The 21493-nt window shown below is 45.4% G+C and overlaps 1 protein-coding gene across 2 annotated transcripts in view; it reads right to left on the bottom strand.

The window, feature by feature from the left end:
- Positions 1–1975: 1975 nt before the first annotated feature.
- Positions 1976–21493, bottom strand: part of LOC141002327 (abl interactor 2-like) — a 32019-nt gene continuing 12501 nt past the window's right edge. Inside the window, exons 2-11 of one of the 2 annotated variants that reach the window (XM_073473621.1) lie at positions 20313–20480; positions 15152–15328; positions 14702–14719; positions 13673–13776; positions 6776–6928; positions 5056–5180; positions 3777–3944; positions 3353–3433; positions 3091–3273; positions 1976–2902 (exon numbers count right to left, since the gene is read on the bottom strand). In XM_073473621.1, the coding sequence (XP_073329722.1) occupies positions 2727–2902; positions 3091–3273; positions 3353–3433; positions 3777–3944; positions 5056–5180; positions 6776–6928; positions 13673–13776; positions 14702–14719; positions 15152–15328; positions 20313–20480 (1353 nt within the window). In that variant the 3' untranslated portion in view covers positions 1976–2726. The remainder of the gene's footprint in view (positions 2903–3090; positions 3274–3352; positions 3434–3776; positions 3945–5055; positions 5181–6775; positions 6929–13672; positions 13777–14701; positions 14720–15151; positions 15329–20312; positions 20481–21493) is intronic. The other variant, XM_073473623.1, reaches the window with a different exon arrangement.

The raw sequence follows: 21493 nt of genomic DNA, 5'->3' as shown, positions 1-21493 counted from the left end.
ACAAAATCATCTGATGACGCTCACGAGTCAAACTTTTGTCACACTCTGGTTTTTGTCTTTAAATTTCACTGCACGACGAGGAAACACTTCTCAGGTCCAAAGTCACAACAAGAGTCCATGAGGGGAAGTTTGGTTCATACTGCTTCACTCTCACACACACACACACACACACACACACACACACACACACACACACACACACACCTGCATCCACAGCACAACACCTGGATATATGGCACGGATATCATCCACCTGTCTGAGCGTCAGTCTGGAGTCTTTTAAAGGGCTATTACAACAGAAAGACCTCCAGCTGACAGACAGAAGGAAAGAAAAGCAAGTTGGTGAAAATATCATAAAAATATAAAGTCAAGAATATGAACACTGAATAAACTGTCAGTTATATATCAGGCATGCAGGCAGACGCACTGTAAACTTTAACACTGGCAACAAGTCCAAAGACCCCAGCCGGTGGCTCGGCTGGGTCCGGATTGGTTTCGGTCCACTTCACTACACGACTACAGGACAGACTGAGGCAGAGACACCGCGAGGACTGAACAGAGATCAGACAGGACGCCTTCAATACGTCTCAGTTCACCTTAAATGTGTCAGCTGAACACGTCACCTCATCCTGTTCTGGTCCTGGTGAACATGTTCACTATGTTAGGTTAGCTTGTTAGCATATTAGCAGTGATGGGACTGATGTGAACGTCTTCAGTTCAGCAGGTTTGGTCATAAACCGGCTCTAAAGCTGCCCTGTGGAGTTTTCTTATCAACAGAACAGTTCTGTTCATATTCAGTGTTTCTCATCAGAACACAATAAAGTCTGAACGGTCTGTGTTCATGAGCTGGCAGTCTGTGTTGGAGCCAGTGGATCAGTGAAGAAGCTGGTGTGTGTCAGATAAACACAGCGACCCACAGAGTAACCAGTGCTGACAGCTTGAACAGAACTAACCCTAACCAGAGTCCAACTGAGCCCGGTCTGAACAGAATTAAAAACATTTTCTAATGTAGGTTCCAGCTTCAGTCTGACACTGAGCCCTCAGCAGGAGGCCTCACGATGACACATAACTAGAGTCAACAAACTGAAGCATCACAGCTGGTGACGTCAGCAGTGAGTGTTGAAGTCATCTGCTGTCTTCAGTCCTCGTGGTGAAACTCTTCAGCTCCACTAAACTATCTCACAACAGGCTCACGTTACACAGTTCACCTCAGAGGAAACTGATGATGAAGATTTATGGCACAACAACAGGACGACGTCACTTCACTGTCCTTCACCTCCGCTGAGTCTCAGTTACTGCAGACTGATGGTCAGTCTGATGAGTGTGAAGCCGTCAGGACTCAGTGTCTTTATTCCTTCTTTAAATCTCTTTGTCACTTCATACACAGAGGAGATGAAGATAAGGCTCCAGAGCAAGTAGGGAGGTCGAGGGTATTTAAGGCAAAGGTCAAAGGTCATAGGAGGAGGAGGAAGGTCGGGTAAAGAAAACTAAACATCTCAAGTGGTACCTTCAGGGTGTAGTGGTCCGTTTGGTCACAAGTTAAAACATCTGATGAGCTGCAGCTAACAGACGGCTGCACTGACGACACTGACACAACACACACACACACACACAGATCACTGAGAGAAGGTTCAGTCATCAGTAATCAATAAAGTGAAATCAGATTCTCCTCAGGAGGGTTCAGAGTGTGGACGTATCCACAGAGCTTAGGTTCTGGTTCTGTCAGTCGTTTTACTGAAGATGATAAAAAGAATTAGTGTTGATTTAATCTCAGATTCATCGACTGTTCAGGATGGAGTCAGCTGATGTCACCTTCATCACATCATCATCATCACTCACTCACACACACACACACACACACACACACTCACACACACTCACTCTCACACACACACACACACACACACACACTCACACACACACACACACACACACTCACACACACACACACACACACACTCACTCTCACACACACACACACACACACTCACACTCACACTCGCACTCAGCCTGACTCTGACTGGTCAGTGACTTCACACAGATTAATTCATCTTTATAAAGAAGAAAGTGTGAATGACAGACGGGTCATCATCTGTTGATCTTAACTGATCCAGATGTGACGGTCTGACGATGGCAGAGCCGTCGGTGCTGAACAAAGATGCATCATGTTAGGAGGCTTTTGTTGTGAAGGAGTGACAGGAAACTCTCAGATTTTAGTGTTCAGTGTGTTTTTCATGACTGTTTCCTTTGGACTCACATGATGACACCGAAGATGATCTCAAAAATCATCCATGAGAGGGCAAAACTACAGAAGCCCAGAGAGGACACACTTTAGTGTACAAGTGATTAGTTTTCTTCACAGAAACCTGATGTGAGGATGAAAAGTGCTGACGTTGAGGTGACTGAAATAAAATCTGAATAAAATCTGAATATAGAAAAGTGTCCTGTGACGTCCTGGAGGAAACTCACACTGTGATCACAACACTAGGACGTCTGAACCTCCTCTCAGTCCAACAAATACACAATTTACTGAGCCTAAATGCAAGGCATTATGGGTAAAATAAACAAGACGTGATGCTCACACGCACTCACAGATCTGTCCAACAAACTAAACAATAAAACATTAGTGACTTCTGTTCTCAGGCTCTCATCTGGCCTGTGATTGGTTAGTGTGATTCTTAAACAGACATGGACCCAGTCCCTCCTGGTCCAGACTCTGTCCCGGTCTCAGTCGGCGTAGTGCATGATGGACTCGACGTAGTTCCCGGGGAAGAGTCCGGTGGTAGCGTTCATCACTCCTTCGTACCAGCCGTCCTCGTTCTTCTTGATCACGTAGATGATGGCTCCCTCCTGGAACGACAGCTCGTCCTCTTTGTCTGCAGTGTAGTCGTAGATGGCCACCACTGGGGGGCGACAGACACACAGTAATATCAACAGTAATCTGAGAAGATCAGAGTACATCAGATAACCTCCAGCTTCATCAGGCGGCTTGTTGTTGGTCAGTCACATGATTTAACATGTTGAAAACAGTCTCTCAGATTTTCCGTCACCTCAGCGACCTTTCTGACCCTGCTGTGTCTCCGTAGCTCACCTTTCTCCAGGTAGTTCCTGGGGGCCCATGGGGGGTCTTCTTCAGCGTACGGGTCGTTGTACTCCACCACTGCTGAGTCCTCCTCCTCATGTCCGTCCTCCACCGGCTGAGGAGACGACACGGGCTCCTCGGGCCCTGATTGGCTCTCGGCGGGCAGTTGAGGAGGAGGAGGGGCATCTGAGACTGGGGGGGAGTAGATCATCCAATCAGAAACACTCTCACACACAAACATGTTTGATTAAAAAGTGTCTGTGTGACTCACTGGACTCCTGAACACGAGCGACGAAGCCCATGAGAGGAAGCTGAGGACTGAACTGGAGGAGGGAGGGGGGAGGGGGGGAGGCTGACAACACACACACACACACATATATATATCACACACACACACACACACACACACACACATATATCACACACACACACACACACAGACACACACACACCACAGTTAATCCATAGATCAAAGTTTTACTGACACTGATGAGATTTTAATCTGATGAAAAGTAGAAGATGACTTGAATCAATCAGCTGATCGTTCAGTATATTGACTATAAATCCAGTTTATTAAACATTAAAGCTTCATTATTTTACAGAAACTTGTTAACTTTTAAAAACAAACCGTCAGCAGAGATGAGCTGAGCTCTCATGTGGACCACCACCCTCCAGCAGGTGGTGCTGTTTCCTACCTGGGCTCTGGTTGTAGTAGGGACCTCCGTTGACCTGGTTGTTCTGTGTGATGATTGGCTGACCGGTCACAGAGGGGGGGCGGCGGTAGGGCAGGGATCCCCCCACCTGAGGAGTCTGCTGTCGAGGCTGAGGACGGTTCATACTGTAGAACTGGGGGACGATGGGACCTGACACGGCACAGACAAACCGGGTCGGACATCATGTTAGTGGACCAGTTCAGGACCTGAGACCGGTTCACTCCGACTGGACAGATTTAACGATGAGGCTGCATAAAGACTTTAAAGAAACAGACTGAATGTTCTCAGAGTTTATCTGACAGAGACACTGAAATACTAAAGCTGCACCATCCAGTCTCTGTGAGGGTGGAGGACAGACTGGAGGACAGACATGGAGGAGAGACATGAAGGAGCGACATGGAGGACAGACATGGAGGAGAGACATGGAGGAGAGACATGGAGGACAGACATGGAGGACAGACATGGAGGAGAGACATGGAGGACAGACATGGAGGACAGACTGGAGGAGAGACATGGAGGAGAGACATGGAGGAGAGAGATGGAGGAGAGAGATGGAGGTGGTGGAGGTGATGGAGGACAGACATGGAGGAGAGACATGGAGGAGAGACATGGAGGAGTGACATGGAGGACAGACATGGAGGACAGACTGGAGGACAGACATGGAGGACAGACATGGAGGAGAGACTGGAGGAGAGAGATAGAGGAGAGAGATGGAGGTGGTGGAGGTGATGGAGGACAGAGATGGTGAAGGCGGGGCTGTTGGAGGAACTCACCTTCAGCAGGTGATGAGGAAGAGGAGGAGGAGGAGAGTGGAGGAGGAGGTGCAGGAGGAAGGAGAGGAGACGCTTCACCAGGCAAAACACCTGATTGGATGTCAGCAGAGCCGGGGGCGGGGTTAGAGGGCGTGGGCGTGCTGGTGGGTGCGTTTGATTGCAGAGACGAGTCAGCAGGTTTGGAGGGGGAGTGGGGCTGAAAGGGTGCGTTTGGTTGTGTTAAGGTGGTGGTGGAGGAGGAGGAGGAGAAGGAGGAGGGAGTGGGGGAGGGCGAGGGGGAGGAGTTAGGAGCAGTGGAGGAGGAGCCAGCTGTCGGAGAGACTTCAAGGAAACAAGGAAGGAAAGAAGGAAGAAGGAAAGAAGGAAAGAAGGAAGGTTCAGGGGGGACTGAGGAAATTACAGCTTCATAAATATCTCAGTGAAGAAGTCACTGCTGAAACTGTGTGTGTGTGTGTGTGTGTGTGTGTGTGTGTGGGGGGGGGTTTTACCTGGGAAGGTGGAGGGCGGTGAGGGTGTTGGCACGGCGATGGGAACGCCCACACTGCCGCTGCCGCTGTTCTCCCTGCTGCTGCTCCGACTACTGCTGCTGGGGTGACTGCCCCCACTACTGCCACTGCACACACACACACACACAGACACACACACACAGACACACACACACACACACACACACACACACACAGACACACACACACACACACAAGTTATGAATTAAAGTTTCTCCAAACTTTTTTACAGAATTAATTTTTCCCCTTTATGTTTTTGTGAAGACCAACAAGCAGTACGTGAAGACAGACAGACAGACAGGAAGTCAGCTTCCTGTAGAGGCCCTTCAGAGTAAAAGCAGAGCGAGTCGGTTAGTGATGTCAGTACAGAAGCAATGAAACAATGACAAGCTGCAGACACTGAATCTGATTGGCTGACAGGTGCAGGCTCAGACATAGGTGGTGATTGGATGAGAAAGATTCTACAGCTGTCCCGTGGCAGAGCTGTGATTGGACGGCTGAGATGATGTAATATTGTTCATTCATAGTGTAAATAATTCATTAACTGTTCAGATCTCAGACTCACTGAGTTTGTTATCAGACTGACCGAAGATAAACTCTGTGTCACTTGTTGGTTAACATGTTTGACTTTCAACTATTTTAAATATTTGCCATCTTTTCCATCCAGAGCACCAAACAGTCAGAAGAGCAGCAGCTCCAGACTGAGGAGGAGTCAGTGATGAAGAGAATCAGTTAGTGGACGCTGTGTGGATCCTCTGTGTTCAACCAGCTGTGATGAGACATTAAAACATCTGGACATTAATACAAATACAGACTGTCTGAAGGTTCAGAGAACATGAGAACTGCTTCTGGACAGAAAGTAGCTCAGACAAACTAACATCTGCTCCATTAGAGCTTCAAGTATTAAATCAGAAGAACATTTGGTAGTTTAGTTGATCAGTGCTGGATGACAGCACAGAGGAAACACTCAGGATGAAGGACGTGATGAAGACAAGTGACGACTCAGAGCAAAGATTTAAAGACTATTTAACTAATTATTGTTCTGCAACATCTGGTTCAATGTTCTTCCTCCAAACTCAGTCACATCTACGGACATGTTTAGAGAATCAGGCTAGCTGTTTCCCTCTGCTTCCAGTCTTTATGCTAAGCTAGGCCAACCGTCTCCCACTTCATATTTAAATGCGCAGACATGAGAGAGGTAACTAACACTCAGTAAAGAAAAAGATAAGAGTATTTCACAAAATGTTAAACTTTTCATTGATCTGGAGTCATCTCAAAGACTCTACATCAATAAAACTGAACACATGAAACATTTGTAAAGAGACTCTTTGCTCATGTTCAGTCAGTTTGTTAAATGTGATCAGATCAGAAACACAAAGAATGAAAGCATGAAGTGAAGCTGGACAGGACGAGTCTGTTCTGTAGTTAGTTCAAACTTTATCTTCAACACATCCGTCAGTCTGGATCAGAGCACGTTCATCTGATCAGCAGCCATGACACTTCATCACTAACGTCATGTTAAAGAATCATTTAGAAACCTGCAGTCCAACCACACGTATGGATGTGTTGAATATCTGCCTCTCTGTAAACTCTACAGAGGGACATAGACGTACCGTATAGGTAACATATATATAACATGTGAGAGCAGAGGGTGAAGCTCTCGTTGTGGCAGCCATGTTTACACGCCGGCCGACCCGGCTACCTGTATGTTCGGGGGCGATGGTTCAGGGTAGCGGTGCGGGCCGGACTGGGAAGCTGTCCGCTGGCCATATTGTTTCTGGTGGGGCTGGACACGTAATCGTTGGGCACCACGGGGGGGCGCACCGGCTCCAGTGTCCTGTAGGGGGAGTTCTTCCTGTACAGGCACGAGGTGAGGGGGAGACAGGGTTAATGTGGGGGAGGAGGAGGGAGGTTATCTCTGATGACCATCGTCCTGTAGGGGGAGCATTTCCTGTACACAACATTAAGTACCTGAGAAACAGAACATGTTGAATTAAAGTGTTGGAGCAGGTTTGTCTCACAGCTGGTTTCTGCTCTGATGAAGCCACGACCCGACCCGTAGTTCTGATCTGTCATCAGTTCGCTCCATCTCATATCACTTTAAATTAAAATGTCCATCCCTTACTAGATATTAACCACAATCATATTTCAAGAAACATTCAAAGTGCCGTATTTAATCACCATGACCTGATTGATGAACCTTCATCAACATGTTCAGTCATCTATTAAAGTGAATGTGGGTGAGGAGCCACAGGAGGGCGCTGTAACTCTCACTAACTGTTGTAGTCACCAGCCCAGTGTCTTCTCACATTAACTGTCTGCTTTGTGGAGCCACACACATTATTATAATTAAATAGTCATGATTTTAAGGTAGCACAGAACATAAATAAAGCTTCATGATTAAAATGTAATTACAGATTAGTCCTACATTACATTTAGGTCATTTTTGTCCCCACTATGCTGCGAGACAAACACAGTCATGTTTAAAGGTCAGCATGTATTTTTAGAGAATTAAAGTCCTCCAGCATCACGAAGCTGGAACAAAACTGCAGAAGAAGAAGGAGTGAGAGGGAGCGAGCATCATGAGAGAATAAAAACAGACAAAAACTGACTGGAGTTTGGTGAGGATTTCTACATCAACAACACAAATAATGACTAAGGACACCAGCATGGTACCCCACACACACACACACACACACACACACACACACACACCAGGAACATCACTTCTGTTATATGTAACTAAGTAAACAATTATTCAAACACAAAAACAAGAACAGAATGTGAAATATGTGTGTGTGTGTGTGATGGCAGAAGGACTTGGCGTGTGTGTTGCAGCACGATGCCGACCCACTGCTGTGTGTGTGTTCTTTGTCTCAGTGTGAACATTAGTGTGTGTTGATGGAGGACAGATGGCTGCTGAGCTGCTTCTGTTCCTCTCAACACTCCACCTCCTCCTCCTCCTCCACCTCCTCCTCCTCCTCCTCCCCCCTCCACCTCCTCCTCCTCCACCTCCTCCTCCTCCTCTATCTGAGTCATATTCTTATTGACATGTGTTGGTTGACATGTTTCCTGTCTATAATCCTCAGGTCAGGTGGTCCTGCAACTCGTCCTGCAGCTCATCCTGCAGCTCGTCCTTCATGCTCACAGTCTTGTAAATTAAAACTGAGTGTGTGGAGACAGCCGGCCAATCAGCAGGATATAAACAGTAAACAGGAAGAACACCAACAGGTAGTGCTGCACCAGCTGCCTCGGCACCGTCAACATTTTTCACAATAACAGTTATTTTGTGTATTTGAATGTTTTCCCTGCTGAGTATTGTCCTGTAATAATGATTTATTCTCCAACAGGTGGAGTCAATATGTCAGAACAGGAAGCTGAGAAATAACAGTTCTGACATTATGACGTCTATGTATATTGTTAAAGACATATCTACTGAAGTTAGCATGCTAACCAGCTAGCCCGTGCTAGCATTAAAAAAAAATAAATAAATAAAAAAAAAAATATATATATATATATATATATATATATATTAATAAAAATAGAAGAAGCACCAAAGTCAAATAAAAGAGGTGTGTTTCATTCAGCCAGTATCAGAAGACTGATTTACACCTGGAAGTTATTGATTATCATTAACAATAGTGATGAAATAAATAAACTTATTCATGTACTGTCATTTATTTTGACTCTAGTTTCTGAACAGATGATTGTAATGACTGAGCTTCAGAGCTGCTGGGAGGTGGGACGTTACCTTCAGACAGAGCCAGGCTACATGTTTCCCTTTGTATCCAGTCATTAAGCTAAGCTAAGCTAAGCTAACCTGCTGCTGACAAACAGAGAGACACAAGCACTTCTCACACAGAGATCCAACAACATCACTACATCCAAGCTGAACCAAGCAGCTGCTCCAGTGTGTCAGTTCACACAGCATGCTGGACCCAGAACAGGTGTGACGGTACACATCAGAACCATGGTCTGTGTGTTTAACCTGAGTCACCTCATGTGTCAGCAGACTGTTTATGATCATATGGATGCTGTTGTGTTGTGTTGTGTTGATGCTGTAGCCAGGACCTGCTGCCACATCACTGCTGTCTGGTTCTGTATCGCTGCTCTGTGGGACATTTGTCTTTTATCTGATGAGTGAAGGACCAGTTTATCTGTCACACTGAACACCATCAGACCAACACACACACACACACACACACACACACACACACACACACACACACACACACACACACAGACGTTGTCTCTCCTCTGTTACTACCTCCACAAACTGTCCCCCGTTCACCTCTGTACTCTTCACACAGACGGAGACGAGGGATAACAGCAAGATTCACACCTTGAAAAGACAGTGCGAGAGGGACAGAGAGAGAGAGAGACAGAGAGAGAGAGAGAGAGACAGAGAGAGAGAGAGACAGAGAGAGAGAGAGAGAGAGAGACAGAGAGACAGAGAGACAGAGAGACAGAGAGAGAGAGAGAGGTGTACAGGCTTCTACACTGTGGTATAGATAGATAGATAGATAGATCTTTTATTGTCATTGTACATTGTACAACGAAATTGAGATGCAACTCCTTTTAGTGCAAATTATAGATGAAAACATAAAAACAATGATACTAGGATAAAATAAATAAAAAACATAAGTACCAAGCACACACCTCACATACACCATGTCAGTCCACGATCAGCTCCTTCGTCTTGGTGGTGTTAAGGACCAGGTTATTTTCCCTGCACCACCCAGTCAGCTGCTGTAGGCAGACTCATCCCCCTCAGAAATGAGTCCCACTACTGTGGTGTCGTCTGCAAACTTAATAGTGGTGTTGCTGGAGTGTGCAGGGATGTAGTCATGAGTGTAGAGGGTGTAGAGTAGGGGGCTCAGCACACACACACACACACACACAGTAACATACTCCAGGTCTGAAGAGCAGTGACTGGTAACAGTCTTAGTGTTGGTACACCAGCTGTTGTTGACGTAGATGCATAGCCCCCCTCCTCTGCTCTTCTCGGAGTCTTTGGTCCTGTCATGCCGATGTGCTGCGCGGCCTGCTAGCTCAATAGCCGTGTCCGGGATGAGCAGGTGAAGCCACGTCTCCACGTCTCTCACGATCTTGTTTGTCGCAATCTGCAGCTTCAACTCGTCCAGCTTGTTGGTGAGGGATCTTGCATTTGATAGGAAAATGCTGGGAAGCGATGGTTTGAATGGCAGCTTGCGAAGCCTAGCTAGCGCGCCGGCTCTGCAGCTCTGTTTTTGCTTCCTGTCCCTGCGCCGCCTCCGCCTCCTCCCCCCGGGGAATGTAATCCACGGAGAGCCCGGCGTCCTGGCTATGTCCACCGGTATCTCGTGTGAGCGAAGAAACTCAGCTGTAACGTCTTGCTCGCTCCGTAATCCCAACTTTAGAAGTTCGGGTCGGCTGTAGATGTTATTCGCCTGGCTTAATGTGAACAAACACACATTCCAAACAAGCAAAAACATCAAAAACTTGCACCAAAAGAGAGAGCTCTGAACCGCTGTGTCTGTGCGCGCCGCCATCTTGCGTCATCTTATATAGGTATCATCATCATCTTATATATGTATAGGGGGCAAAATGTACGATCTGGTTAAATCAATGTATTTGGAAAATATGTGTGCTGTTAAAATTGGAGACAAACAAACTCTGGGTGAATTCTTCACCCAGAGAAGAGGTGTACGCCAGGGCTGCAATTTAAAGCTATAGTTGGTAATCCTGTTCACTTTTTGTTATACTGGGTGAAATGGTCCTTCCTTCCTGAGAGTAGTCAATACGTAATGTGTTCAGAAAAGGAACGAAATAAATCAGACCTCTGTGGTGGCTGCAGGCCTGTAAAAACTCTGACCAATCCCTGCCTCTCGGTCCAAGTGGAAAGAACCAATCAGGTGCCTTCATGTCTCGTCCTGCCCACGCCCCCCTCTGTCCCCCCCTCCTCCCTGCGTGCACTCATCACGTGTCACCGTTGCCGGAAATATTCAGCACGCTCCAGACAGTCAGCAGGAGAGCACATGCAGCCAGGAGTAGCACTGCCAGCGTCACCTGTAACGGCTCGCCTGCTAAACGGGCTCAGAAAAGAAAGCCGAAGAAGAACGAAGAAAGCTTTGGATAAAGCCAGAGGGAAAACCAGAGTCAACATCGGTTCAGCTTTTGAACGGTGGAGACAACTGAGGGAGCTGACGGGCCTAAGAAGTGATGCAGAGGTTGCTGTCCTGCTGTTGGACAGGAAATTATTTGTTTTGCTTCAGGGGGTTTGTTATTTTCATGAAATATGTAACATTAGCCAACTTAGCTACTTTTGTAGCTCGTATTAGCCCAATGCTAACATTAGCTTCTCTGTCGGTGTAAGCCAGTAACGTTACAGGTCGTCGGTACATACTGCGTATCTAACTTATAGGATCTGTGCTTCCTGCACGGAGCATTGAGCGTTTGTACTCGACGCATCTCATGCTGGCCCCTGATTAGGGGGCGCTCGTATTGAAGAGGTTATAGGATATGACACTCGGCTCTCCTCTGCCCTGCTGACTCCTACTGTCAGATGCGCGTTCAAGTTTGTGGGGGCGTGGCTTTGGACGGAGCACTGACGGGAGGGGGAGGAGGGGGTGGGGCTTAGACGAGGTGCCACTTTCAAATCTTGCTAGCTCTCCAACATTACCAACTATAACTTTAAGTCCGACTTTATTTAACGTGTATATTAATGAACTTGCTGGTGAGCTGGATCCATGTGCTGCTCCTGGCCTCTCCCTCCTAGATAGAGAGGTGAAGTCTCTGTTTTATGCTGGTGACCTTGTTCTACTGTCTCCTACTGAACAAGGACTACAGCAGCAGCTGGACACAGTAGGAAAGTACTGTCAGAACTGGGCCCTGGCAGCAAACATGAAGAAAACTAATGTCATGATCTTTCAAAAATGCCCCAGATGTCAGGAGAACAAATAACCAATTTACCATAAATAATCACATCATTGAACGCAGCATGAGTTATAGCTACCTTGGTAAAACCATTACAGCATCAGGAGTTTCAACATGGCAGTGAACGCACTAAAAGAAACAGCTGGAAGAGCCCGACATGCAATTAAGAGAACATTTTATAATTTCCATATTCCAGTCAAAATCTGGCTTCACATATTTGATAGTGTCATCCAGCCCACTGCGCTGTACGGTAGTGAAGTCTGGGTCCACTCAGTCATCAGAGCTGAACCCGCTGGGACAAACATCCAGCAGAGTCTTTACATGCAGAGTTCAGCAGACACATTTTACACACACACAGAAACACACCAACAAATGCATGTAGAGCAGAATGAGGCAGAGACCCGCTGATAATTAACATCCAACAGAGAACGCTCAACTTTTAACCAGCTGAAATCCAGCCAGAGACGCCCTCCACTCCAAAGCCTCCAGACTCAAGAGCTGAGCCCAGAAAAGAGCCCCTATGTCAGCTGGTACTGAGGCTGACTGCCCCCTCTCAGACAGTCTGACCAGCCTCACAACAACACTGCTCTCCAAACACCAATCAGAGGAAAGCACATTATAACACAATGTAAAGAAACCTGCCGGGAACATTGGAAAGAAGAAACTAAAAGCCAAAGTGGATCAGAACGTTATCTCGCCCTAAAAAGAGACGATGAAGAGCAGAACATCTCTCTGCTGTCAGAGATAGGAAGCAGAGACAGATGCTCACCAAGTACAGGCTCAGTGACCACAAACTGACCATCCAAACAGGAAGACACAAACAATCACGGCAACCAAAAGACAACACAACATGTGGTCGCTGCTGGACAGGTGAGGCTGAGACAGAGATGCACTTTCTCCTACAATGTAAAGCATTCAACGAAAGCAGGAACATTTATTTTAACAAGTTCAACTCTGTAATCTCAGAGTTCAAAGAGCTGAACCACCTCTCAACATTAAAATACTCCTGGGAGAAGGAGACAGGGCATACCTGCTGCCCAATATGTGTCACCATGCACACCTGAGACACACACACACACACACACACACACACACACACACACACACACACACACATTTACATTTTTAAATGGTTTCCTCTGTGTGTGTGTGTGTGTGTGTGTGTGTGTACGTCCTGCGGCGAGCTCATTACAGATTAGAACCGGCAGAGGGGATGACATCTCACACACACACACACACACACACACACAGTGACGTCATGCGTTGTGAACGTTTGTCTCTCTCTCCTCAACATGTAGGTCACACAGCTGCATCTTCATCTTCTCTGTCTGTCTGTCTGTCTGTCTCTCTGTCTATCTGTCTGTCTGTCTGTCTGTCTGTCTGTCTCTCTCTCTATGTCTATCTGTCTGTCTGTCTGTCTCTCTCTGTCTATCTGTCTGTCTGTCTGTCTCTCTCTTTCTGTCTCTCTCTCTGTCAATTCAAAGGAGCTTTATTGGCATGAAAGTTTAACAACAATGTTGCCAAAGCATCAAAACACAACTTGTCCAAACATTTGGACAGAACACAACAAATAACAACATGAACACAAACACAACACCAAGATTGATTTACATTAATTATATATACAGTATATACAGTGTGTGTGCGTGTGTGTGTGTGTGTGTGTGTGTGTGTGTGTACGTACCCTAAGATGCCTTTTCCTGCCCTCGGGGGGCTCGGTGGTTTCTGTGTGGGGGGGTTGGACCGGGACAAACCTCCTCCTAGTTTCATGTTCTGCTGACCGTTCACCTGCGCTCACACACACACACACACACACACACACACACACACACACACAGTAACCAGTCAGCTGAGTGTCTGATTGATGGTGTTTATTGTAAACTTCCTGTCAGTCAGAAGGTTTGACTCTCTGATCAGAACTGAACTTCAGTACACTCTGGTTCAGTCCAAACCGAATGCTGCAACTCTGTTTAACTGTGAAGCTCCACAAATGTTTAGTGAACTACGAGACTTCACCTGTGTGTTCCGGTGTGTTGTTCAGGTGTGTTGTTCAGGTGTGTTGTTCAGGTGTGTTGTACAGGTGTGTTGTTCAGGTGTGTTGTTCAGGTGCGTTGATCAAGTGCGTTGTTCACGTGTGTTGTACACGTGTGTTGTTCAGGTGTGTTGTACAGGTGCGTTGTTCAGGTGTGTTGTACACGTGCGTTGTTCAGGTGTGTTGTACACGTGCGTTGTTCAGGTGTATTGTTCAGGTGTGTTGTTCAGGTGCGTTGTTCAGGTGTGTTGTACACGTGTGTTGTTCAGGTGTGTTGTACACGTGCGTTGTTCAGGTGTGTTGTACAGGTGTGTTGTACACGTGCGTTGTTCAGGTGTGTTGTACAGGTGTGTTGTACAGGTGTGTTGTTCAGGTGTGTTGTTCAGGTGTGTTGTTCAGGTGTGTTGTACAGGTGTGTTGTACACGTGCGTTGTTCTGGTGTGTTGTACAGGTGTGTTGTACAGGTGTGTTGTTCAGGTGTGTTGTTCAGGTGTGTTGTACAGGTGTGTTGTACAGGTGTGTTGTACAGGTGTGTTGTTCAGGTGTGTTGTTCAGGTGTGTTGTTCAGGTGCGTTGTTCAGGTGTGTTGTACAGGTGTGTTGTTCAGGTGTGTTGTACAGGTGTGTTGTTCAGGTGCGTTGTTCAAGTGCGTTGTACAGGTGTGTTGTTCTGCCTCCTTACCTTGAACCTCAACAACCACTTAACAGGTCAATGAAAGCAACAGAAGAGGAGGAAGAAGAGAGAAGTTGTGTTGAAGTTAGTGTCAGTGCAGCAGCATCGTGAAGACATGGACACAGACAGACAGACAGACAGAGAGACAGACACACAGGTGAAGATAAAGATGAGGACAGGTTGAAACAGAGGACATGAACTGAATGTTTACAGAAACCTTTCTGAAGAGTTTTGCACACAGTGACTTTATAATTACTGTCACTACATATAACACTGATGTGTTTACTGTACATGTAGCGACAGACTACACACACTGATGTGTTTACTGTACATGTAGCGACAGACTACACACACTGATGTGTTTACTGTACATGTAGCGACAGACTAGAACAGTTTTTGCTGAAGGTAAACATTAATCATTGTCACCATCATCATTATACTGTATCTTATTGCTCCCACCTTGACTCCATGTCCGATGTCATCCAGCACGCTGTAGTCGATGGGCTTCCTGATGTATCTCACCGGTCTCTCAGGATTGGCCGGAGCAACGATTTTATGTGAGCGTGTGGTGTTCTTATTGGTGGTCAGGATGCCGATCTCTCTCCTCGCCACCTTCTCTTTGTGAATGTCCACCGTCTGAAAGGAGAGACACAAAGATTGGAGCTAATGTCTGACTCACGGGCCAGGCTTCAATACATTATATAATATGTGATGTTCAGATCACTGTCACACTCATGAGGTTGGGTAAATACAATTACGCTGAAATTAGCATGTATATAAGTTTTTTCATAGATGTGGGTAAACAGGCTGATTGACATTCTTATCAACAGAAGACGAGTTTGTTCTGTCGTCACGTTCGACAGGATGAACAACAGCGAACAGTGGAGAGCAACAGGGTGGCCACTGATTATGTTATGGTGGTTATTTTTTATATCTTTTACTTCAGTCTCTCTTTCAAACTTTACACCAACTGAATGATGTCTGAGTGCTGCTGCAGCAGAGACGGAGTGGGAAACATTGATCTGACAACATCGACAACTTGCATAGTAAAATTGTCCTCGAAAACAGGAGAACATTAATGTGTGATGTTTCCAACACTGCTGATCAGAGCTGGAGCTGATCAAATGCTGATGTTCACCGTCTTAGTTTAGCCTGTTAGCATGCTAACATGAGCTAATCATCAGTAAACACAGAGTCTAGCTGAGGCTGATGATGTCATCAGCTCTGCAGGTAATTTGGTGATAAACCAAAGTAGGGACAGACTGATTATCGGCCCGGATCCATCGGATCTGATGGATCTGATGATCTGGTGGATCTGATGATTTGATGGATCTGATGGTTTTGATGGATCTGGTGATCTGATGGATCTGATGGTTTTGATGGATCTGGTGATCTGATGGATCTGATGGTTTTGATGGATCTGATGATCTCATGGATCTGGTGATCTGATGGATCTGATGGTTTTGATGGATCTGATGGTTTTGATGGATCTGGTGATCTGATGGATCTGATGGTTTTGATGGATCTGGTGATCTGATGGATCTGATGGTTTTGATGGATCTGATGATCTGATGGATCTGGTGGATCTGATGGTTTTGATGGATCTGGTGATCTCATGGATCTGATGATCTCATGGATTTGATGATCTCATGGATTTGATGATCCTTATCTGTGATGTTTCTGTCAGATTGTCGATAAAATAAACTAATTTAAAAATGTGCAAGTTTGGCTCTGATGCAACATCCTCTCCTCTAACCCTGCTAACCCAGCTACATTCTGATGCTAAGATTTTTATTTTTCCTGTAAATGTCTATCGGTTCCAAATATCAGTTATTGGTCTCTTTGATTTTATTAATCAGGTACAGGTCCTGAAAAAGCCACATTGGTCAACCCAGACACATTAACATGTTGACCAGATGATGGCGCTAGATGACAAGAATCACCCAAGTTATTACAGTTCATCCTGAGGAACATAAACTGATATTTTCATTGAAGCAGAAATTAGGCCTGATGTTAAACTATCTGAACTTTAACATGAACAGTGAGCCGTGTGTGTGTGTGTGTCCTTTATGACAGAAGCTTTTTGTCCCATTTCATGTAAATCTCTCTTCTTCTACTGATTCATGAATCATGGTGTCTCACAGTGACGTCTCAGTTTGACTGACAGTTTAAATGTATTCAACATGACAACACAGAGTTCATCTTCACACTGGAGATACTAAAGTGTAATAAATGTGAATATGTATGAAAATCTGTTCTACATGTGTCAGTGGTTTATTAATCTAGTTCAGACGAGCTCAGTCACAGATCGTTTGTCATGATTAACAATACTTACTAGATGTGTCCTCATATTTACAGATGAAGTATTGACATGCTGGTAATAATACACATATGATAATATTGTGTAAATAATAGATTATTATTATTATTATTATAGTATATTCAGAATCAGAATCAGAAATACTTTATTGATCCCTGAGGGGAAATTGCTTGCGTTACAGCTGCTCCCATTCAAAAGTCTTAGAAAATATGCAGAAAAATAAAAACTATATATAAGCAAGAATAATAAAAATAGAATAAAAATATAAGAAATGTACATTCTACTAGAAATATATCTATATATACAGCATAATAAATAATGCTACAGTTGAAATATGGGTTATTGCACATTATTTGTTGTAATTATGACACATGTACACTGACTGTAATGTGACCTAAAAGAGAAAACACACAGTAAACAGAGTTAAACATGAGCATCATCATTTTCCACAGACATCAGAATAACATTGATGTTGTGAATTCTTCAGGCTGTGATCAATATGTAACTGAACTGTTCTCTGAGATGTGATGACGGTTCCTGTAAAGATCACTGACCTACAGACTGTAAACTCTGCCCCTGATATATATATATATATATATATATATATATATATATACATATATATATATATATGGAGAGAGAGAGAGAAAGAGAGAGAGAAAGAGAGAGAGAGAGAGAGAGCTGAATCAGTGTGTTTCTGTGTGAACTGTTTCTTCTTCAGGACTCTCTGTCGTCTGATTGGTGCACGATGAGTCGACACAGTCGCCTACAGAACAGCTGTGATGAACACACTGGTAATTATGGAGTGAAATCACAGGCCTGCTCTGACAATAACACACACACACACACACACACACACACACACACACACACACACACACACACACACACACCAGCATCTCATTATTTCTGCTGCACAGTAATCTGATTACTCACAGCAGAGGGGACACTGTGTACCACTGAAACTCCAGTTTAAATACAGTTAGTGTTCAGTGAATGAAAACAGATCAGATTCATTCTGTAGGAAACAAACACTGATGACAGAAGGTTTCAGAGTCGAGCCCTCGTCATGTGATCATCAGTCACCTGGTCAGTCTGACCTGCAGGTGAAGCCCCAGGCTGTTAGATCCTTCATTCTACTTTCAAACTAATAATAAACATTTCAATAAGGCCGCGGCTGCATTCAGAGAAGACGTGGCTCTAATCTGACTCACTGTCTGAATTAATGACCATCAACTTCAATCTGCAGTTTAAAATGACAACAACTGAAACCTTAAGTAAACAGAGACAGAAGTTATGTGAACCAATCAGAGCAGCAGCAGGTCGCTCTGATTCCTCTCATCATTGATTCATGTCAGTTATCTTCTGGATTTATTAATTAGTTGTTTGCTCTCTAAAATGTGATAAAATAAAAGTGTTCATCCTCAGATGTGGTGGAGACTCAAACTGATCAATCCATCATCAAAATATTTAGGGATTCATTTAGTAGTTGACAACTATTGATTCATTGATTAATTCACTAATCTGCAGGACTCAGACACTAAAACTAGCTGTAGATTATCAGGCAGATGTATTTTAATTCTTCAGCTGTGATGCATCATTTCTGTCTGTCGTGACCACTCAATGTCCCGCCCACAATGTCACAGGTAGAAGCCTATCAGCACTGAGTAACTAGTAACTAAAGTAATCAAATACATTTAGTGTGAAGCAACAGAATATTAAAATACTCAAGTACCTCAAAACTGTACTTAACTCCAGTACTTCAGTAAATCCTGCAGATTTGCCCTCTGCGACATCTGCAGGATCCGGTCTTTCCTCACAAAGGACGTAACGCAACTCCTGGTCCGAGCGCTGGTCATCTCCTGCCTGGACTACTGCACCTCGCTCTTGGCGCCAGCCTCTGCGACTAAACCGTTGCAGTGTAACCAGAACGCTGCAGCGCGCCTCGTTTTCAATCTACCCAAATTCTCCCATGTGACCCCCCTCCTCCGTGACCTCCACTGGCTTCCTGTTGCGGCCCGGATCCGATTCAAGACCATGGTACTGGCCTTCAAGGCCGTCAACGGAACTGCACCCATCTACCTCCAAACACTGGTCAGACCACACAGCCCAGCGCGAGCACTTCGCTCTACTACATCAGCTGGCCGGCTGGTACCGCCATCGCTGAGAGCAAACAGAGGTCGCTCAGCGAAGTCATGACTCTTCTCTGTTCTGGCGCCTCAGTGGTGGAACGAACTCCCGACCAACGTCAGGACAGCAGAGTCACTCGCCATCTTCTGCAGAAGACTCAAGACTCACTTTTTCAGAGGAGCAGGAGCATTGAGAGGAGCAGTGAGAGGAGCAGTGAGAGGAGGAGGAGCAGTGAGAGGAGCAGTGAGAGGAGGAGGAGCAGTGAGAGGAGCAGTGAGAGGAGCAGTGAGAGGAGCAGGAGCAGTGAGAGGAGCAGTGAGAGTTGCAGTGAGAGGAGCAGTGAGAGGAGCAGTGAGAGGAGGAGGAGCAGTGAGAGGAGCAGGAGCAGTGAGAGGAGCAGTGAGAGTTGCAGTGAGAGGAGCAGTGAGAGGAGCAGTGAGAGGAGCAGTGAGAGGAGGAGGAGCAGTGAGAGGAGCAGTGAGAGGAGCAGTGAGAGGAGCAGGAGCAGTGAGAGTTGCAGTGAGAGGAGGAGGAGCAGTGAGAGGAGCAGTGAGAGGAGCAGTGAGAGGAGGAGGAGCAGTGAGAGGAGCAGTGAGAGGAGCAGTGAGAGGAGCAGTGAGAGGATCAGTGAGAGGAGCAGGAGCAGTGAGAGGAGCAGTGAGAGGAGCAGGAGCAGTGAGAGTTGCAGTGAGAGGAGGAGGAGCAGTGAGAGGAGCAGTGAGAGGAGGAGGGCTAGGGTTAGGAAGGTAGACAGGATGACATTTACTGTCAGAGGGTGTCTGTCCTGAAAGACATGATCAACACAAACATCAGGTGGTTGTCTTGTCGTTACAGGATGTGTCCTCTACTCTGATGTATTTAAGTCAGAAACATTTGAAGCCTGCAGACACTCAGGTCTTCTCTCCATGCTGGAGGTATCAAAGAGATCTGATTCATCACACTGAGTCTAAAACTCTTCTGAGAATTAGCAACTCTCTGCCTCACAAAGGAGAATGTCCACTACATTACAGCCTGTGTGTCACTGTGAGCAACGTCGGCCATGTTTAATGGACTCACCCTTCATACATGCTGACAGGGTGTGTGCTCACATTAACATGAACTAACTGATCACTCTGATGTATCTGTGATTTTGGAGGATGATCTGTGTGTCCTTCATGTGTTCCCACAGACCTGAGAGATGTGGTTGACGGAGCTCTCCATGCGCCGCAGCTGTGAGGCCTGGATGTCCAACATCTGCAGCACGTTGTTGGCCAGCGTGTTGATGAGGTAGGCGACGCTGGCCAGAGACTGGGTGGTGTAACTCTTCGTCTCCTCCAGAGCCTGCTGCTTGTCAGCTGACTGCAGAAAACACACACACTGATTAGTCTCTTATATTACAGAGGAAAACATCACACACACACACACACACACACACACACACACACAAAGTAATCAAGTTAATTACTTTAATATTCTTGGATTACATTACTGAATATTTTTTTTAACAGGAAATAAGTAACTGTATCAAAATACTTTTTCAAGTTACCCACCCTGTGTGTGTGTGTGTGTGTGTGTATAAATAATAAAATAAAGCATTAGTACTTCATAGAACATGAATGAAATATGAACTAAACTCACAGAAAGGTGAACAGAGACAGTGAGGCAGCAAACACATCAACACATTAACCTTCATTAAAATAATGAAGGAGACAGACAGCAGGACATCAGTGTACACACACACACACACACACACACACACACACAGACACACACATATATACACACACACACACAGACAGCAGGACATCAGTGTACACACACACACACACACACACACACAGACACACACATATATACACACACACACACAGACAGCAGGACATCAGTGTACACACACACACACACACACACACAGACACACACATATATACACACACACACACAGACAGCAGGACATCAGTGTACACACACACACACACACACAGACACAGACACACACACACACACACACACAGACAGCAGGACATCAGTGTACACACACACACACACACACACACAGACAAATATTACAGAGAAGGTAACTGAATTCATCGCTCTGGATAACCAGCCCACCTCTGTGGTAGAGGATCAGGGTTTAGTTACTGACTTTGTTTACTTGTTGTTTTTGTTAAAAAAAACCAATGTTGCAATAGGATATGCAGAATAAGAAAGAGCCATATGAAAGTATTTACTTTGTTTCAACAAAATAAAAAAAGCTATTAAGGAACAGCTTGGATGCAGGTGATTTTTTTCTTAATGCAGCTGTATTATCTAAGAAAATATTAGTTAGGGCTAAGTATCGGATCGGGACTTGGTATCGGCAGATACTAAAT

This window comes from Pagrus major, chromosome 9 (genome assembly GCF_040436345.1).
Source record: "Pagrus major chromosome 9, Pma_NU_1.0".
NCBI classification, from domain to species: Eukaryota; Metazoa; Chordata; class Actinopteri; order Spariformes; family Sparidae; genus Pagrus; species Pagrus major.
This window is presented reverse-complemented; position numbering and strand designations above follow the sequence as displayed.